The sequence below is a fragment of the Netta rufina genome, assembly GCF_964035555.1.
Source record: "Netta rufina genome assembly, chromosome: Z".
NCBI classification, from domain to species: Eukaryota; Metazoa; Chordata; class Aves; order Anseriformes; family Anatidae; genus Netta; species Netta rufina.
This window is the reverse complement of record NC_140126.1, coordinates 29,851,669-29,872,307: the sequence shown is the minus strand read 5'-3', so window position 1 is coordinate 29,872,307 and position 20,639 is coordinate 29,851,669. Positions and strand designations below refer to the sequence as shown.

Sequence of the window (20,639 nt, the reverse complement as noted above, 5' to 3'; positions counted from 1 at the left end):
CTAACGATAATAAATAAAGGCTTAATTCTTTTGTGCATGCATTTCTGATTTAATAGAAGTTCTCTCCGGCTATACATTTTGGGAGTGATTGTAACCTCTCTCTTTTCCATGTTGTAGTCTGTCAGATATCTCAAATGTACACTGAACTTTTACAATATTTGGTATATAATTGCATGTATGTTTTTGAAATCTCTCTTTGTTACAGTTACAAAGAAAGGGAGTAGTAACATAACATAAGCAATGGCTTGTATTTTCTATATTTTCAAAATTATTTGCAAAAAAATTGCACATATTTTTAGAGGAAAAAAAAAAAAGATTTTGCAGTTTCTACATTGAGATAATGGTCTTTGCCATGTCTGTTAGCTTCCTTAGTAGTGAAATAAGGTTCATGTACAGTAAGAAACCTTGCTGCATCAGGGTCCTTAACCCCCCACATAATTTTGTCCATTTTTAAATGGACTTAATAAATCTACTGCAGTTAATAAAATGAAATCGAGTTGTCATTAATAATGCTGCGTATTGCCAAAGGTACTGTAACATACGGATTGCTGTTTTCTGTTGCTGTAGGAGATATCGAATCCAATTAGGGTTACCTTCCGTTGTTCCCCAACTAACCCTTTTGCTCCCACACCATTCAAGGTTTGTTTTGATTCTAGTGAGCAGGTCATACTGTATGTGTTCTGTGTGTTTGTACATGGCCTGTGATACCTCCTGAAGTACTGCTTCTTCTTTATCTGTGCCTCCTATGTTGAAAGTGATAGTGCGATACTTGCTCCAAGTTTGCTGCCACTTTTAATATTTGCTTGGCTGTGATCAGTGACCCTGATAGCAAAATGGGTTCATGCACTGTATGATGCTTTGTGTTTTAAATAACGTAATATGAAATACTGTGCCATGGCATATTGCAAGTATTTCATGAGTTAAAGCATTTTAGGTTTGTTTTTTTGTGTGTGTATGGCCTGATTCAGGGAGCAAAAGTCTTATGTGTGCATAAACTGAGGGGCCAGCTCCTGTTGATAGACATGCACATGTGACAGGCTGAGTCCTGAAGGCAGAACCTGGTCCCCAGCGTCTGAATTGCATAGGAACACCCTCCTCACCCTCTTCACAAGGGAGCCTTGCTTTTACTTTCATTTCAGCATTTTCCTAAAAATCAGATATACTCAGATGTATGTATACATTCATACAGATACAGAAACAAGAACTTTTTCTGTCAGTCAGATCACAGTGGCTGCAGCTGCAGTTCCTAAGTACTCATCAGGATACAGCCATATGTCCACACATATATCTTCTTCCAGAAGACCTTGACAGCAGTGGGTTTTTTGTTTTGTTTTGTTTGTTGGTTGGGTGGTTGGTTAGTTGGTTTGGTTTTGTCATATTTTGTCATTTCTTTATTTCTGCAAAGTTCTTGGAAGCACTGTCATTTACCGAGAACATCAGTAAATTTATATGCTGATTTTTATTTCAAACACAGAGACTACAGTAAGATCTAGCAATCTGGTCTGCTCACACACTGTTTCCTCGTTTTTTCTGTATGTAGCTTTCTAGTTAAACCTCTAGAAAGCACTCTGAAAAATCATAGTGCTTCTAGAACTACTTTCCCTTTTATCCATGCTCAATGCAGAGGTCTGCCACCAAGTTTTCTCCATGTTGAATACATGAACTTTTTATTATGAAAAAATAATTGCTCTGCTATTAACTGGTGTTTCCACCCTTCTCAGATTCTGATGGATAAAATTTCTTTGCTGTAATTTTGTTGCTTCAATTGAGGTTTTTGTTTTAGAGTATAATTTGCATGAACTGTAAGTTGTTCAGTGACATAACATATGCATTGCCTTAGATTTCAAGCACAGACCGGCGTAGCTGATACAATGATACAAAAAAAACACACATGGCATTTATCAGAAATTTTAATGTAAATCATTGGCTTGTGTGCCATATTAATACTTTCCAGGCATTTGACATTTAAAGACTTCTTCATCAAGCTCCGAGCAAACTTTATGAATGAAAGGAGAATATTTTTTTTTCAAGCAGAAGCAGCATGAGGGAACCAAAATATGGCATTTTCATTTTTGTTAGATCTTTGTAGTAAAAAGAGAATGAAAAGAACTAATTTTTCCTGTGAAATTGGAACTTCCTTAAATCTCAGTGCCACAAAGTTGTTAACTTTGTAGTTTTTTTCAACATCTTCAGTTGAAAGAGGATTGAAGTCTTCCAAGGTGTATACTGTTATTCTGTGTGCTGTTGCATCTGATAAGGAAAGCATCTCAGTGTTTTTGGCTCCCAGAGACAACATCTGAGATGTTGTACTCAAATTTTTTGTAGGAGAGGTGATTTAATATTTCAGGTGAAAACTGAAATGATAAGAACAGGGCTATGAAGCTAGTGCAACACTTGGAATGCCTTAGTTCTTGAAAAAAATTCTTGTTTATCACCAGACAATTTGCTAAATAACAAAATCTTTAGGGCGTAGATAAGCTTCAGAATGATGATATTCAGGCATGAATTCCTTGCCTGTGTGTTTGCCTGAGCAGGTGAAATGGTATGAATTAAAACGCCTAGCCAAATCCCTGACCAGAGTCCATGTTCCCGTATTCATTTGGTAGGAATGGAGGATTGCTAGATTAGTTTATGGCATTTGAACATTATGTTGCAGTAGTTTATACTTTTAATTTTTTGTGAACATGAATCTATGACATACATCAAGGCCAAAAGTATCTTTCTTCTTTGTGGTTTAATTTCTATCTTACTTTACGTGATCTCCGTCATGTAACTTACAGGAAATCAGTAAATAGAACTGAGAAAGTCCAGTTACTGTGGATTTTTTTCAGTTATCTGTTTAATTTTGTTTTTAAATTGTCCTTTCCATTGAAAACACTAAGTTCTCTGTTTCAGCTCCCTTTTCTCCTATTTGGCTTCCCAAGCATATCAGAAGAAAAAATACACGTGGCAGCTTTTAAAAATAAAATACAATAGAATTCTTTTACAAATACGGCATATTGTAAAAAATAAGTTGAGTCTTCACAAGAGACTTTTTTCTGACATGTGAAGTGGCACATAAAACTTTACTGAATTGGGCTTTTCTTGTCGGTTCTGTATGCTTCTCAACACATTTTGGAGTGAAGTTCTCTCTTACCTCGCATAGCGTTTGTTTCCATCTTTGATCTCTTGCAGCTTTTCTGTGCCGTGTTACTCATTTAGAATTCCAGCTGCTTGGTATTTAAACTTCAAAGCTATAGTCCTTGACATTTTGACATTTTTGTATACTAGGTTGCCTTACGCAGAGTCTGCATTTGCTTAGCCACTGTATTTTTCTTATTCTCCACAGGCATTCAGTCAGTCAGATTCAGAGCCAGAAAAGACTTCATTTTGTAACTTGCCTCTGCCCCCTCCTCCAGCATTTTCAGGAATGAGCTGTGATGTTACACAGTCATCTTCCAGCAAAGTCCAAGAAGATGTGGAAAAAGAGGATGAGTTCGGTTACAGCTGGAGTAAGTTTATCCTTGATGATCATTTTTTCAAATATTCATTGTTGAAATAACATTGTAGCAGAAGACACAGGATGTCCAGTTTGAACTACTTTGTTCTTGTGTGTTTTGTGGTTTGGGTGTTAAGCTTTGTTGTCAGCTTTCAGTTGTGGTTGATTAGAGGAACAAAGTAAAATACAAAAGTAATTTGTTCTTCTAAATTGCATTTCGATCTCTGTGTTCCTCCATTGTCTAGACTATTTCTCACTCAGGACTATTTGCAGAATTTCAGTGTAATCTAGGGAACTGATGGCAGTGATATATAATCTCATAATTCCTGTTCCTTGAAGTGTTTTTGGAGTAAAGAGAGTTAAAATTATTGCTTTTATACATTAAAAGTCTTTTTTTTTTTTTTTTAAGAAAAGATTTATTGTTTTCCAAAGTTGGAAAGAAAACATAGAACTAGAAATCACCTAAGACTTAGCTGAAATGAAAGTGTGGTGTATAGTTAAAAATTTCTCATCTAGTTTGGAATTGTGCTATCAGATACTGTTGGACATTGCTCATGACTGTCTGGGTGGTTTGTGAGACTTTCTAATATAAATCCAACCTCTGCTGCCCACACCTTTACATTTAGAAAAGATCATGCAGCGCTATGGAAATCTACCAGGGGAGCTACACATGATTGAGCTGGAAAAAGGAAGGACAGGTCTGGGACTTAGTCTTGCTGGTAACAAAGACCGATCCAGGATGAGTGTCTTTATAGTGGGAATTGATCCAAATGGAGCAGCTGGCAAAGATGGCAGGTTACAGATTGCAGATGAGTTGCTAGAGGTGAGTTCTTGCAATTTATACTGACAACAAAACATACTGACTTAAAATATATACAAAAATAAGATTCTTGCTGCAAAATAGGTGTTTTTCAGTAGATCTTGAAATTCCCAAGGTACCCACATTGACAACACTGGCTACCAAATATATATGCTGGTATATGGGAAATAGTTGCAGCTGGGATTTTTTTCTTCTTCCTGGTTACAGTAGTATGGAGTAAAAGTGCATGTGCTTGTGTGTTTAAAGTGGATAAAAATGATGGGATCCAGCAGTTTCTGTGTCATGGAGATATATGGAAGAGCAATGCATTGTGGACCATGAAAACACTGAAGTCCTGTACTCCATCCATCTGTGGAGTGCTTCAGACTTTCTAATTACTTCTTTGTCTAGTGGAAGTGTGGTAATATAAGAATGCTGTTAACGTTGTGTTACATATGAAATGGAAATTAAATAGGGGAAATAGGAGCAGATCCATTTGTATCAAGGACTGTCATCTCATGACAAATTTGAGCTGTTCTCTAGTGGCTTTTCGAAGGAACACAACCACTGACTATGCAACTAACATTCTCAATATGTTTAAGAGCATAATGTTTATTTTTATATTGCTACAGTTCAACTGATGTTCTTGCAGATGTATTCTGTTACAGCATTCACCAGTCCAGCAGCAGTAGTTATGGTAATTAACATTGCCATCACAGAACTGCTTTTCTGTAACCTCAGAACTGTATGTTGAGGTCTAATAATGCACTGTAGTTGAAAAGGAATGGTGGGACTGAATAAAGCATGAGGGTGATACTGAACTCCTACAGCCTGTCAGCGGTTTTGCGTTACTGTTTTTTGAGGTACCTAGCCTCATGCCTGCTATCTGCAGAGTCCAATGTTATATGCTAGGTGGTTCTCTTGATTCAGTTAAAGCTTTAAAGTTCAAAAACCTTACTATTGCAGATGCTGAATATCCTTAGAACACATTGAAACACATCTATCTGAGCCAGTTCTCATATAAACTTACTGTGAACCTGAAACCTAATGCTAAGAGATCCTCTTAGGATCTTCTGAAAGGGGCATCTAAGCTTGCTCCTCAGGTTCCAGAGTTGCTGCTCATCAGCTGTGGTGGATCATGTCTCATCCCCCAGCTGACAGATTGACTATGTTTCTTCATAAGTGCAGGGTAAACACTGGAAGCACTACTGTGTCTGGATTGTCATTTCAAGTGTAAATGGTAGGGCTCAGTAATCTTGTGACAGTGCCTAGTAGGTACAGCTTGCATGGGAGCTGAGGGTTTGCTGTTAAACTCAACACTCAGTTCAGTGTCTTGCTTCTGTTGCTTCCTGTTTGCTGCGTCTCTGCTTCTGTTTGTACTACCTTGGTGTATGTTGTACTATTTACCCTTTGTGTGGGTCCAAGCAGTCCTTTTCAAATAATTTCCCCATTCTTAAAATGGACTTATCCACTGTGGCTTTCCATTTGCAGGAACAAACATAATAAAATGTAAGCCAGTTATGGCTTTGCATATTCTGCAAGTTCACACTGATATCTCCAGCCATATCTGAATCATGTGAGTTTCAGGGGCTTTCAGTGAGTCTGCTCAGCTAAATGAAGACAATGATTCTAAGGTCAAATCTTCAGATTGTAAATGCAGCAACATTCAGACTCCTTTGCATAAAGTGCATTGCTCACAGTCGTGATTCAATAAAGAGTAGTAATCTTGTTGCTGAATGTATGTATTTATTTGTTTTGGTTAGAATTTTACATGGCCCTGCTTTGTTGCTCCATCAGTCACAAAAAGGAAATAGACGATGTGCTAAGTCAATACTGTACAACCCAGAGAATGACATTTTTAGCTATGTGACAGTGTTAGACTGAAACTAAACTATAAGGATTTTTTTTACTAAAGAAAGTAAGTAAAAGCTGGACACACCATATTCCTTAATTTTAATACATTTCCTGTTTTAGCCACTGATGTGGGATAGTGGATTTTTTAAGCCTGATCAAAAGATTAAGGGAATTGGAATATTTGCAGAAATAATTTCTACTTTCTTTTACATAGATAAATGGGCAAATGCTCTATGGAAGGACTCACCAGAATGCTTCATCAATAATCAAATGTGCACCATCTAAAGTAAAAATAATCTTTATCAGGTAAGTTGTCTTTAAAAGTTTTATTAAAAAAACATGTTTAATATGCTCAAGTTCTTGCACAGGGATTGTTTCTGTTTTTTAATTTTGGTGAGATAGGTATGCTTTTGTACCCAGTTCTTTGTAGATTTTTAATATGTTTTGAGTTTTCTGTTTTCATATTTGTGTTGGCACTGCCACAAATAAAGCAGAAAAAAGAGCTAGACTTGAACATGTCTAAGAAACATGGCATTGCTTTACCGTATGCTGTAACTGAATCTATTTTAGAAATAAAGATGCAGTAAATCAGATGGCCGTTTGCCCTACAAAGTCAATAGAGGCTTGTACTTCAGGGACTCTTCAAAACCAAGAGGTAAAGTAAATATTTGTTTCTTCGTTTGACTGAGATACTGACACTGTTCTAGATACAGGGGTACTCTGTCTACTTAGCAAATACTACAAAAAAAGAAGAAATCCAATGGAAAAACAAAGAGATTTTAGTGCAGCTGCTACATTTGCTGAATGTATGTATTTATTTGTTTTGGTTAGAATTTTACATGGCCCTGCTTTGTTGCTCCATCAGTCACAAAAAGGAAATAGACAATGTGCTAAGTCAATACTGTACAACCCAGAGAATGACATTTTTAGCTATGTGACAGTGTTAGACTGAAACTAAACTATAAGCATTTTTTTTTTTACTAAAGAAAACTCCCTTGTTGCGCCAGGGGAGTTTTAGATTGGATGTTAGGAAGAACTTCTTTACCGAAAGGGTTGTTAGACATTGGAACAGGCTGCCCCAGGGATGGTGACTCCACCACTTCCCTGAAGTCTTTAAAAGACGTTTAGATGTAGAGCTTAGGGATATGGTTTAGTGGGGACTGTTAGCGTTAGGTCAGAGGTTGGACTAGGTGATCTTGAGGTCTCTTCCAACCTAGAAATTCTGTGATTCTGTGATTTACTGTTCCTATTTCTTTTTTACTTTATGTTCACCTATCTGAGAAGTAAATCTAATATTGCCATGAATAGGGTTATAGCAGTTTAAATGGATCCATAAAATGACCAGTCCCGCTTTAAATGTATGCATGCTAGTTCATTTTGATGAAAAATGCTGAAAATAGCTGCTCACAGTTGTGTTTTCATTATCAGATTGATCCCAGTGCTGGAAACTCCAGTGTTAGTTCTGACTTCAGTTCGTATAAAAATATTCAGTATGTGGAACTCCCTAAGGTATGTGCTGAAAATTAAATTTACACCAGCCACATTTGTGTTCACCAGCTTGATTTTTTTGTAACAGAGTCCCACTTAATGGGAAACAAACTTTGTCCCTTGCTTACTAGAAGTAACAATAGAGATTTCTAGGGGTCTTTTGTTCTTTGTTTTTGTGAGTGAACCAAAAACTTTGCTGATGTAATGACTGCCTTTTAAACTTCACATAAATTCTCTACGTGATCTGTATCTCTGAAATAAGTCATCTCTTGACCTAATGACAAAATTTTCAGTAACTAGTTGCTATAGTTGAACAGAGAGTTTGTTTGTTTGCTGCCTAAGGTAAAACATTGCCTGCATTGTTCCAAGTAAATTAATTAGCATTAGAGTATAAGCAGCAAATCCCCTGAAAATAATATATATATTTTTCTGAAACTGTGCAGCTGAGAAAAAATGGCCAAGTGTTACATAACTGTGAAGCTGCCACATGAGGGTAGAAAAAATAAGCTCCTGCTTATTGGCATGGGGAAGAAGAGTCGCATTCAGTGGACGTGAGACTAGACTTCACTAAGGTTCACAAGTTTGTCTCCTTGGAAGGCACCTAGCCTTCCCTTGTCAACCAGCACAGTATCTTAGAAATGATGGTATCCAGATGATTTAATTCTAGCTAAAAACACTGGGGAAATTTCACTCTGTCCCAAACATTTGCTAATTTCAAGGGATAAGCATGCATTTTTCCATCCTCTGTATTTTCCATTGCTGTACGTATTTCTTCTGTGGTTTCAAATAGAGAATTTAAGCTATATCATGAAGTTTTATTTACCTTAGTCTATAGTTTCCAAATGTTCTGAGTTCCTGCTAGGAAAACTAACCATATTCTTGGCTGTATTAGACAAAATACCACTAGCAGGTCAAGATGGGTGATTCTTCACCTCTATTCAGCATTGGTGAGGCTGTACCAGCAGCACTGTGTCCAGTTCTTGGTCCCCCAGTGCAAGAGACCTGGACATACTGGAAGGAGTCCAACAGAGGGCCACCAAGATTATCAAAGGACTGGAGCACATCTCCTATGAGGAGAGGCTAAAAGAGTTAGGACTGTCCAGCCTGCAGAAGAGAAGGCTTGAAGGGAGGATCTTACTGATTTGTACTAATGCCTGAAGTGAGAGTGCAAAGAGGACAGACCGATGGTATTTTCAGTGGTGCCCAGTGCCAAGAGTAGAGGCACTGGGCACAAACTGGAACACAAGAGATTCAGTCTAAATGTCAGGATACAATTCTCTACTGTACTGGTGATGGAGCACTGGTACAGGTTTCCCAGCAAGGTTGTAGAGTCTCCTTTCTTGAAGATCTTCAAAAGCTGCTTGGACGTGGTTGTGGCAACCTGCTTTAGGTGTCCCTACTTAAGCACAGAGGTTTGGACCAGATGACCTCTAGAGGTCCCTTCCAACCTTAGCCATTCTGTGATTTACTGTAATTCTTATGTCTGTTTATGAATTTAACAACTGAATCACAGTTGACCTACAAAGTTTCAAGAAGAATAAGTTTGAATTTAGATTTGCTTCAGATTTGTCTTGCTAACTATCTTGGTAGTCAATGCACTATTTGTAGGTTGGAAAAATCTGCTATTTCAGAAATAATTAGTTTAAAAGGAAAACATTGATGCATTATGAAAACTTTTGTTACGTCTGCAAGCTTCACTAGTTATTTCTGAATGTATTCTAGCGTTTTGGTAAATGCAGTACCTAACCATTTGCATATTTCTATTTATCCCAGGATCAAGGAGGTTTGGGAATTGCCATTAGTGAAGAAGACACAATTAATGGAGTAGTTATTAAGAGCTTAACAGATCATGGTGCAGCAGCAAAGGTGTGAGAACATTTTAAATCCATATAGGGAATGAAAAACGTTTTTTGGAGTAGCATCTGTAGTACTCATAGTCTGTTTTTTTTTCTATTTTGTTTCCAGGATGGAAGAATCAAAGTTGGGGACCAGATCCTGGCAGTGGATGATGAAATTGTTGTGGGCTATCCAGTAGAAAAGGTGCTTCTGAAGTGTCAAGAATAGCATAGAAATCACACCACTAAATATAGGAGATGAATATGTCTAGAACCACTAAGGTTTTTGTGACTGTACTCTGATTTCGTTTTCAAAGCTGTCTAATGAACCAAATATCTAGAGGCTTTGTCTGGATAAGGAAACTACTGTAGAATAAGATAAATCCTGCATTTAGAGCTCAGTTGCTATTTTGTATTAATGCACTACATAAATAGTCTTTCTGTGCATTTCTCTGCATGTGGCTGTTTTTTCCCTGTGGTTCAGATCTGATGAATCAGAGGCACTTAGATGTGGGATAAAAGGCATGAACTATTTCTGAATAATGTATTTTCATATGTAACACTTTAAAAGTATGAGAAACAGTAAAATTTAAATGTCTGTATTATGCATGTTAAGTTGCATCAGTGGTAAATTAGGTCATTTACTGTGCTTATACATGGGGAGGGTCTGTAACAATCAATGTGTTACATTCCAAGCCTGATACTTCAACCCTTTGGAGAACGCTATTTCCCTTTCTAAATAACAACTTGACAGAGTTTCAGGGAAGCTAATTGAATAACTTCAGCCAGATCTGTCCCACAGTTAACTCTGACACTGTTTATTATCAAAGCATAAATGTTTGGCCTTGTTCATTGTGAAGAAAACCTGCAGGATGGTGACTTCTAGCTCCAGTTTGTAGAACCGTTATTTTTCTGTAGTTTTGTTTTATAAGTGATACTCCAGCTATGTTCTGTATATACGTGTATATATATATATACACACACACATATATATGCATGCATATATATATATGTATATGTATGTGTATATACACATACACATACATACATATGCACATACATATACACAAATATATACATGTATTTATATATATTCTTCATCAGATTTTCTCTTAATCTTTCAGTTTATCAGTCTTCTGAAGACATCCAAAACCATGGTGAGGCTTACAATCAACTCAGCAGAGGCAGGTAGCCTGACTACAGCATCAGTCAGCACTACCCCAGCAGAGAGGAGGAATATCCAACCACCAGCAACTGCCCCCCCTTCCAGCTCACCCGAACCAGAAGCGGTCAAAAGTAAGGTTCTCCTTGTTTGTCTAGCTTCACTAGAGCTATGAGATAAAAATATAGACCTAGCCTGTAAACAAATTATTTCTTTTTGTATACACTCAACTGTTTCCTGAACTTCAGTTTCTAGTACTTCCAGATTACAGATCCATCTAAATAAAGCAGTAAGGCTCCAAACTGAAGACCTGACTCTTGCTTTCCCACTGGCCAGTAGTAGAGTTGGAAGGGTGGAGGGATTTCCTCTTGCGTCCCAAAGGTGTGTAGCAAGTGCTTGTATCATGGATGTCTAGAAGTGGGAGCCATTTCCTTTAAAGCAGAGAGAAAACTCACCTCATATTTGCTAGAGCAGAAGAATGAATGAGGCGGTCTCACTGTTCAGAACTAGCTGAATTTCAGTCTCCCCCTTTCAATGAAGACTTGAGATGCAAGTGATTGATGATAGTTATTGGTTAAGCAACACACCACTGAGAAGTTAATAGCTTAATTGACTAATGGAAACCTCACAATTAATTCGTATGTACATCACTGCAAGGATTGCTGAGTCATGTTTCTATTGACTATTATTAGTAGTAGTATTGATACACAATTATATCACTACTAAGTTCATAATATCATAGAATGTCCTGAGATGTAAGGGACCCAAAAAGAACATCAACTACAACTCCTGGGTCTGCAAAGAACCATCGAAAAATCAGATCATATGTCTGAGAGCGTTGTCCAAATGCTTTTTGAACTTTAATAGCCTTGGTATCCTGACCAGAGTGCAGCCGCCCTCTCTGTGAAGAACCTTTCCCTAACACCCAGCCTGAACCTCCCCTGTCACAGCTTCACACCGTTCCCTCAGGTCTTACCACTGGTCACCAGAGAGAACAAATCAGGACCTGTCTCTGCCTTCCCCCAGTGAGGAAACTGTAGGCCACCATTAAGCCTTCCAACAATTTTTTTCTAGGCTGAACAAACCAGGCAACTTCATCTGCTCTTCATACATCTTCCCCTCTAGACCCTTCACCATCGTTGTAGCCTTCCTTTGGATACTAATAGTTTTACATCCTTTTTGTACTGTAGTGCCCCAAACTGTGCACAGTATTTGAGGGGAAGCTGTGCCAGAGCACAGCAGGACAGTCTCTTCCCTCGACCAGCTAGGAATGATATACTTGATGCACCCCAGGCTAAGGTTGGCCCTCCTGGCTGCAAGGGCACACTGCTGGTGCATATTCAACCTACCGTGCAACGGAGCCTCCAGATCCCTTTCCGCAGGGCTGCTCTCCAGCCTCCCATCCCCCATGCTGTGCATACAGTGATGGTTGTCCATTCCCAGGTATAGAATCTGTCACTTGCTCTTGTTGAACTTCATATTGTTAGTGATTGCCCAGCCCTTATAATTTGTCTCTAATGTCTCTGCAAGGCCTCTCCACTCTCGAGGAAGTCTACAGCTCTTAGCAGTTTAGTACGATTTGCAAACTTTTACTCAAAAAATTTATCTGTGATCACAGATAAATCAATACATAAGGATGTAAGTTGTAAGGAACTTTTTAACACTGTATACACTGTAGGAACTTACATTAATTGTGGCTTTAACTTTATATATATTATTTATACATAGTAACACCTTCAAACTAAAAGAGGGTAGATCAGCTATATGGAAGAAATTCGTTGGTATGAGAGTGATAAGGCACTGGAAAAGGTTGCCCAGAGAAGATGTGGATGTCCTATCCCTGGGAGTGTTCAAGACCAGGCTGGGTGGGGCTTTGAGCAAGCTGGTCTAGTGGGAGGTATCCCTGCCTATGGCACAGAGGTTGGAATAAGATGATTGTTGTGTCACTTCCAATCCAAGACATTCTACGATTCTATGATATTTATACCATGAGACATATGGCTTCCTAAAGCTGTGTCAATGGTCAGTTAAAAGTATGAGCGGTGTATAGAAGTTCTTGTTGAGGGCTCCTAGATATAATGACGTGTGTGTACAACCTTTGTTTGACCAAGTACTGGTAGACTTGGAATACATCACTGTATTTCACATTCTTTCTCATGGTACAAATCTGAGTCTGAGACAGAATATTTAGGTAGCTGGACCTTGACTTAGCCCATTACAAAAGCGTAGGACTGACATCCTTGCATCCATGTATGTAATACATTGTATGCACTTCATTTATCTGTGATCTGTGTTGCAGGGTTACTGGTACAGATATTTAAATTATCTCTGAAATAGCATTTGTTGTGTACAATAGCTTCTGTGGCTATCCAAAAAAAGAGTTTGTAGGTTGTACAAATACAGCATGTTGTATGTGATACTATCTCAGTAAACTTAAAACTGTGATCCAGGTGCTTGTTGACCTAGAAGCAGGACAACTGCTATTAAAACCACAGGACAGTACTTGACTAAGGGCAAGGGAGAGTGGTATTACGTGGAAATTTAGAAATGTTTCCTGTAGGTTGATTGTTGAGCTCTTACTGTAGAGTATGGTCCCTCAAAACAATATTTTAAAGTCACTTTTTTGATAGTAAGCTGTCTTACCTAGGATGTTTAGTTAATCCTGTAACTAGGATGTTTAATTTTTGTTTTAGATACAAGCAGATCTTCAACTCCAGCCACACTAGCTTCTGACCCCGCTACTTGTCCCATTATTCCTGGCTGTGAAACAACCATTGATATCTCCAAAGGACGGACAGGTCTTGGTCTGAGCATTGTTGGAGGAGCAGACACTTTGCTGGTTGGTTGGAAAAATACCTGTTACTCACATGAAATAATAGTATAGGAATGAAAATATCTGTTAGAAGAGATTTTGTCTTCATTTGTTCTTTGGCAGTTTTATAGAAAGTTACTGAAGATCAGGAAAAAAAAAGAAAAAATATAAAAGCACTTTTGATATTGAAAGTGTAAGTGAACTTCTTAAATATTTTGGTAATTTGTCATTATTCTGACTTTTTGTTAACAATGAATTTTAGCAGGAATTTTCTGTAGCTCTTGCTTCAAAGATTGGGGCATTTTCTTTCAGTATGCAATTTATTTTTGTTGTGTACCCACAGGGAGCAATCATTATCCATGAAGTATATGAAGAAGGAGCAGCATCAAAAGATGGGAGACTGTGGGCTGGAGATCAGATATTAGAGGTGCACTTACTTCTTTGGTCAATGTTTATTTTCATGTGCTAGCTAGACATCTTTCATTTGTCTGTTGGAAAGTCCTGTACATTTCATCTATGTATGCTTTCATTGTAGGTGAATGGGATTGACCTCAGGAATGCCACACATGATGAAGCAATAAATGTTCTCCGACAGACTCCCCAAAAAGTTCGTCTGACGGTGTACAGAGATGAGGCCCAATACAAGGAGGAAGATATGTATGATGTACTCATTATAGAGCTCCAAAAGAAGCCTGGTAAAGGCCTTGGCCTGAGTATCGTTGGGAAAAGGTATGAACATACATGGACAGTCTATGTCTGGGACTTGGGCATGCATGTGTTTCTGTTGCAGTGCTGTGCTCAAATCCTGTAAAGGCAATACGTGTCATTCTTGTGCCATTCCTAGAGGAACTAGCCCAACATGACTCATCAGAAAATGAGACAATATTTATTGGGTTCCCAACTGCAAGCCATAAAAGTGACCCTTAAACAATATTGTAATTCAAAATTCATGTGTGTGTTTACAGAAATGATACGGGGGTGTTTGTGTCAGACATCGTCAAAGGAGGAATAGCAGATACAGATGGGAGATTGATGCAAGGAGATCAGATACTGACTGTGAATGGAGAAGATGTTCGAAATGCTAACCAGGAGGCTGTTGCAGCTTTGCTAAAGGTATCAGGAAAACAGGAGATGGTTAAAAGTGAAGAGAATGAGATCCAGATTTTTGAAAGCTTAAGTTTTATTCAGCCTGTGTTCAGACTGTTGTTGAGATGTCAGGGAGAACAAGCTTTGGATCTGAATTTAAATTTCTGAAGGCTAGAGCATTCAGATTTTCATATTTTGCCTGATAAAAGTGAGAATAGAGGTAGCACAAACTGCCATATCTTTATATAATAAAAGACCAATACCTAGAGCAACCTAGAACTTAATACTGTGTTTTATGCAACAAATGCCTATTTGTTTAACTATCTCATATTTTTAGAAAGATACGTAGAATTGCCTTTAAATTATACAGAGCTCATCAGTGTAGTTGTGCCAGAAAGTGATTGCTTTAACAGTTATTAGTGTTCATCTTTTCTTTTTTTTTTTTTTTTTCTGTGTTTACCTTGTGTCACGTTACATCCATTAGATTTTATAATGCCTTTCTCAGTGAGCAAGGCATCTAAGGTAAGAAATCACTTTCTCACAAAGATAACTGAAGTAACCTCCTGGCTGCTGTTCTCAGAACGAGAATTCCTGTTCTCAGTAAACGTTGTGTATCTGATCTCCTCCATTTCCAAATCAGAATGAAGTCATACCTACAACATTTTCTGTGGTCTGGCAGGAAGTCCAACTGGTCAGCCAGTTTGTCTGTTTTCCATACAGAGTTTTGAAATACTCTGTTGCATGTCAGGATTCTGTTGAGTCAGCATTTTCCAATGAAAACCTTCCACTGGAAAAAATTTGACAGCCTTTATTGATTGCTGACTCTTGGGTATGTAGACATAATCATTCTTCTTTGCATTATTTTAAAAGGTATATTTTTCCAGGTCTTAAATAGTTCCTCCAGCCTTTTTTTTTTTTTTTATTTTTTTTATTTTTTTATTTGCCTAGGGTGAGCACTTTTTTTTTTTTTTTTTTTTTTTAATATTTTCAGTGTGTGACCATAATTGAAAATGTCACAACTGCATCTGTGTTCTGATAGTGAACTTGTTGATGTGCTCCTTTGGCGTAATAGTACTTTCCAGTTCTTACCTGATACTTTATTTTGTATAAGGACAATGGGTTTCTTCTTCAATACTGCACTTTGTATGAAGTATTTCTTCCTCATATGCTGCACTTCTACATCTCCTCTTAAAACACCATTAAAACATCACTAAAACACCGTTTCATTTGGAAAGTTTGTATCATTTTTGTTAGCTGGCAAGAATTTTGGAGTATACAATTAAGTATACTTAATTAATAGTCTCACTTATTATTTGTATATTTAAGTTTTTGATACTTCATCCCACTCAGTGGTACTTCTAAATAATTGTCCTGGCCCTGAGAAATGTGGTGTCTAAAAGACCTCAGATATTATTAATGGTTCTGTTTCTTTCACACAGTAAAAATGGATAAAAGCATGATCACTCACACACAGGCAGTCATCATTTTTAGTTCAGGTTTTCACTCACGAGTGAATGATCTACAGCGAGTTGTCTTGAATTGCCTAAAATGTATTTTGTTAAAAAGTTATTTACAATCTTTGTAAAATCCAAATGTATTTAAACTGCCATAAAACCACAAGAATGTGTGAAAATTCCTCCCGTTCTTGCAGTGTTTCTTGTTACGTATCCCCCAAATACGTGAAAAGTTGATATGTTTTTTTCGCCCTCATTTGACTTTAGATTTATCAAATAGGAGACTCCAGGAAAAAAAAAAAAAGTAAGAAGGCAGAATGTGAAGTGATTTACTCACAAGTTCAGATGGAAAGTATTACCTCCCACTTTCACATATAATAACTTTAAAATCTCATTTGTGGGCTTGCATTTTATGTGAGGATGTGGTAATTTTACAGGAGGAAAGCAGCAGGAAAGACTGTTAATGTCTGAGCCCTGATCAAGTCTTTTCCAGGACAAGAAGAAGTCAGTATTATTTAAAAAAATAAAAAGTAATTTAGTAGTAAATCTCTCTTAGCTCTAAGAGAATATCAATAGTATATGCTAGTATATGCTAGCTACAAAGGTTTAGAAACCCTGTTTGAATGGGTATATTATGTTGTTGAGTTTGATATATTGGTCTGTTTCTTACTGTGAATTTTCTGATAAATTTTTGAACCTCTCTTAAGGTAATACAGCTAAGGTATGATAAATAAAGGCAGACATCTGTAACAGTAAATTCTTTAGTTGCGTAGGTACCAGAGATCATAGTAACAACTTCCCAGTGGAAAAAAGGGAAAAGCAAAATAGCAACAATACTTAGAAATTTCTGTATTTAAATATGTTGCAAATAGATAGATGTTCTTTTTGTATCATTTTGGAATTCTAGTTTTCTGAAGTGTTCTTGTGATAACACCTTACCTATCTGTTATCAAAATAAGCCTAACATCTTGGTTTCTAAATGTTTGATTGCATGGTGAATTTTCATCTGAGGTAGGTATCTATACATGAAATGCCTCAATGCTTAATGGAAACATTGGAACAGATATTCCAATGTGCAATCAATCCATATCACCCAAGTTCCTCTTGTGAGTCAGATACAGAAAAGTCACTTAAACTACAGATAGATGTTTGGAAAACCTCCCACTCAAAATCTCTTTAGTTACATCAGTATGGATCCATATTAACAGTTAATTTCAAGAGTGGGAGAGAGATTGCCAACTACCACTTTAAATACCACACTGTCAGCTATATCAACAGAAATACTAAGTAATACTTGGAGGTCTTGTACTGTTTTAGTGCTTATTGTGAAAATACTCCCCTTTTACTATTCTTTGAAAAATGCCATCTTGAAAGTACATGTTGACATTACTATTTAGAAGCCAAAACCACTACTCTTTAAAGAAAAGATAATGAAATTAGGCTTCATATGTAGTCCTCACATCTGTATTAGAATACTGTTTAATCCAAAAAGTTCTCAGCTCTGTATTGAATATCATTCAATAGTATCATTCAATCATAGTTGGTATGGTTCTGGACCTGCCGTGAATTCTGTCTTTTTCAGTTCTCATTGGAAGGTTGTTAGTGCTATATTTTGCCCTCTGTTCATACTTCCTTCTTCTTCTACCATCTAATAAGTTACTTAAATATTGTTGTTGGCTTTAATGTTGTAGATACAAGAGATATATTAAAAATGACTCTTTCTTTAGTGTTCATTAGGTACGGTAAGGCTAGAGGTTGGAAGAATAAAAGCTGGTCCGTTCCACTCTGAGAGGAGAACATCCCAGAGCAGCCAGGTTTGTAACTGTAAAACTGTTTAGTCTGGAAGAAAAAAAATGTGGTTAAACAGTGGAAGCAAATAAAAATAGTTAATTTTGTCATTAAAGTGATTTTCCATGCACCTGATCCAAGATGAATAGAAGTAGGAGCTTTTATGCACTTTGCAGCTTTTTGGTAGTCATTTTACATGTTCATTTTAGCTAGTTGTATCAGTTAAAGACATGATCCAGCCAAGAGTTCATTCCAGCTATAGTAGAGTAGATAGTAGAAATAATAGATTAGATTTCAAGCTCTACTATGTTGTCTAGTATGACTTTTAGAGCTCTTGCATGCGAAGTAGGGAGAGCTGATTGTCTTCATTACCGGAACAAGTTGATGTACAGTTTAAACCTGTTACCTGGAGAGAGCTGAGTGCAGTAGGGTATTGTTTCAGTAATCTTACTGAATTTCTCTGTACCTTTCATACTCTTAACATAATCTTGGTCACAAGAAACAGGAAACCTTTACCCTTTCGGTCAGGCTTTTCCTAAGTTTATTTGTTTTATTGTTGTTTTAATATTGTTTAATGTTATAACTCACATCAGTTGCTGCATTTGAATGCATCCTTGATGTGGTAGCAGCTCTCATTGTGATTCTGTGCCAATGTATGTATTGGGATTTCCAATAGGAGCTATTGAAATGAGAGAGCTCACAACTTACCTTAGAACTTTTTGTAGTTACAAACCAGATATACATCACCATCACTATCGTCAGTGATTGAACGTAGATGTAAGTAGTTTAAGGTGAATCCTAATTAAACTGGGACTTTTTCTTTCTGAAATTTGAAGTGAATAGGTTAAGACTGGTTAAGGACTAAGTGTCAGTATCCCTTCAGAAAAGGATAATGCCAGTCCAGACAAAAATACACAAGCTCTGTGTGATATTAATCTAAGCTACTAAGTAACAAGTTCACAGTGTTGAATGTTTAGAAGAGTCTGTAAGAGTTAATGAACTAAAACCACTGTGAGCTATGTTGTTCCTTTACATTGTCCTGAGGCTGTAGTGAAAATTCTGGAAATTGTTTAGGGGAAGCTGGAAATTGTGTAGGTGAAACTGAGTGGAGAGTCCAATCTTCGTTTTCGCTTATGGAGTGTCTGGATGAATGTGAGGATGCATGTGGGGATGTGTAAAGATTTATCTTTTGTATTGTGTCCCTACCTTGGTAATGGTGACTGTCTTACTCACCAGAAGGTCTTTCAAGTGACAAAATATGTAGAAATATCTAGAAATAAGGGGACAGTCAGAAGCAAAGTGTTGCACGGGTCTGTAATTACGCAATCTCTGTTAGTCTAATGACATGTTTCAAACAAGGAGCCCTCTAGAGTGTCCAGGAAACATATAGAAATTCAGTGTATCAGCTTTAACTGGGCACAGAAAAAGTAACAAGATACAGTAAAATAGACTGAATACAATGGGTTATAATTTTATCAAATTGGGTATCTGAAGCTGCTTTCTAATCCCAGTGTAATACTGTATTTAGGTCAGTGAAGGAAGTGGCAGTCTCTCATCCTTCAGCTTTCCAGCTTCTGGTTCAAGTGCACCTGAGGTCTTTGAAAGTGGTCTGAAGAAAATCTGTAAGTTTTTTTGACCCTTTCAGTAGTTTATATCTGTGTATTGGTAGCTGAGATCTGCTTTCTCTAACACATAGTCATAGTATACTATATGCCTGAAAGTGATTCCTTAGTCATTAAATTGTTGCAGGGCTGGTGGTTATTATACAGTACATCATATATCTCTTTGAATCACTTTTTATAAAATAAACTAGCAGGTGTTACATCAGCAGTTTAGATGCTGAGAATCTAAGTTGAGTGAGAATTATTTTCTGTTTTATCTTAGTATGTCTTCAGTCAAGCTGTCTTACTCATTCTTGGAAAGTATGTGGTCAATTCTGGATACTACGTTACATTAGAATAGCTGTGTAATAGCTCTCCAGTGCTCAGATTTACACCAGTTACTTGTGACCCAAGTATCGCTATCAAATAGTTTCTATTCTACATGAGCATTGCTTAGCATTTACTCCAACGGTTGTTTAAATTGAAAGAATGAATGACTGTATCACCCATTCTAGAAGTATTTCAATGCTATTAATTTAATGACAGCTGCTTTCAAAATCTGTTTTAAAATGTATGTCTGTAATGAAACAGTAGAAAGCTAGAATCATCACAGTGGCTTGGATGACTTTAATGAAAAAGTTTCTTTTCTATACTGATTTAACTTTTTAAATTTATCTGACAACAGCTTCTGAAATACAGGGATTAAGAACAGTTGAGATAAAAAAGGTAAGTTATAGTATAAAGTGATATGTATCAAGAAAGGTTCTGTAAATGTTATGTGTATGTAAAGGAAGAAGTCTGGCCACCCAGTTAATCATTTAGAGGGAGGAACCGATGTAGCAATTGTTAAGTTATTTGTCTACTGGTTCTACTGATCTCCACTACCCATATTTTTAGGTAAAATAACATGACTTCCACCATCACATTTTGTGACATGTTTTTAAAGCAAATGGAGAGAGAATTAGTAACTGTTACCAAACAGAGTTAAATGCAGGCACAGTTGTAGTGAAGCCAAGGGAACTGTACTAAACTTGCAAGTCCATTATTTTGTATTTCACATTTGTTTGACATGTGTTTTTAGTGGATAGGCCTTTATATGACAGCTGCCAGGTTTTCAACTGGGTTTCAATTGCCTTTCTCATTAACAGGAGCATAAGATCTAAGTTACAGACTGCTTCTGATTGTCTAAAGCGCGTATATTTATTTGACTTTGCCTGGTATCCAGTTTCCTTGATTACGCAGATTATGTTTAACTATTCTCTTTTTAACATTGAATCTATGA

The 20,639-nt window shown here is 37.0% G+C and overlaps 1 protein-coding gene across 7 annotated transcripts in view; it reads left to right on the top strand.

Moving 5' to 3' along the window:
• MPDZ (multiple PDZ domain crumbs cell polarity complex component) overlaps window positions 1–20,639 on the top strand; it is a 105,840-nt gene that overhangs the window by 79,373 nt on the left and 5,828 nt on the right. For all 7 annotated transcript variants that reach the window (XM_084305242.1, XM_084305241.1, XM_084305239.1 and 4 more), the window contains 15 exons: window positions 3,329–3,491; window positions 4,105–4,301; window positions 6,346–6,437; window positions 6,702–6,786; window positions 7,560–7,640; window positions 9,393–9,485; window positions 9,585–9,659; window positions 10,579–10,750; window positions 13,310–13,455; window positions 13,772–13,855; window positions 13,964–14,157; window positions 14,394–14,541; window positions 17,696–17,782; window positions 19,285–19,378; window positions 20,043–20,083. In XM_084305242.1, coding sequence (XP_084161368.1) covers window positions 3,329–3,491; window positions 4,105–4,301; window positions 6,346–6,437; window positions 6,702–6,786; window positions 7,560–7,640; window positions 9,393–9,485; window positions 9,585–9,659; window positions 10,579–10,750; window positions 13,310–13,455; window positions 13,772–13,855; window positions 13,964–14,157; window positions 14,394–14,541; window positions 17,696–17,782; window positions 19,285–19,378; window positions 20,043–20,083 — 1,752 coding nt within the window. The remainder of the gene's footprint in view (window positions 1–3,328; window positions 3,492–4,104; window positions 4,302–6,345; window positions 6,438–6,701; window positions 6,787–7,559; window positions 7,641–9,392; window positions 9,486–9,584; window positions 9,660–10,578; window positions 10,751–13,309; window positions 13,456–13,771; window positions 13,856–13,963; window positions 14,158–14,393; window positions 14,542–17,695; window positions 17,783–19,284; window positions 19,379–20,042; window positions 20,084–20,639) is intronic.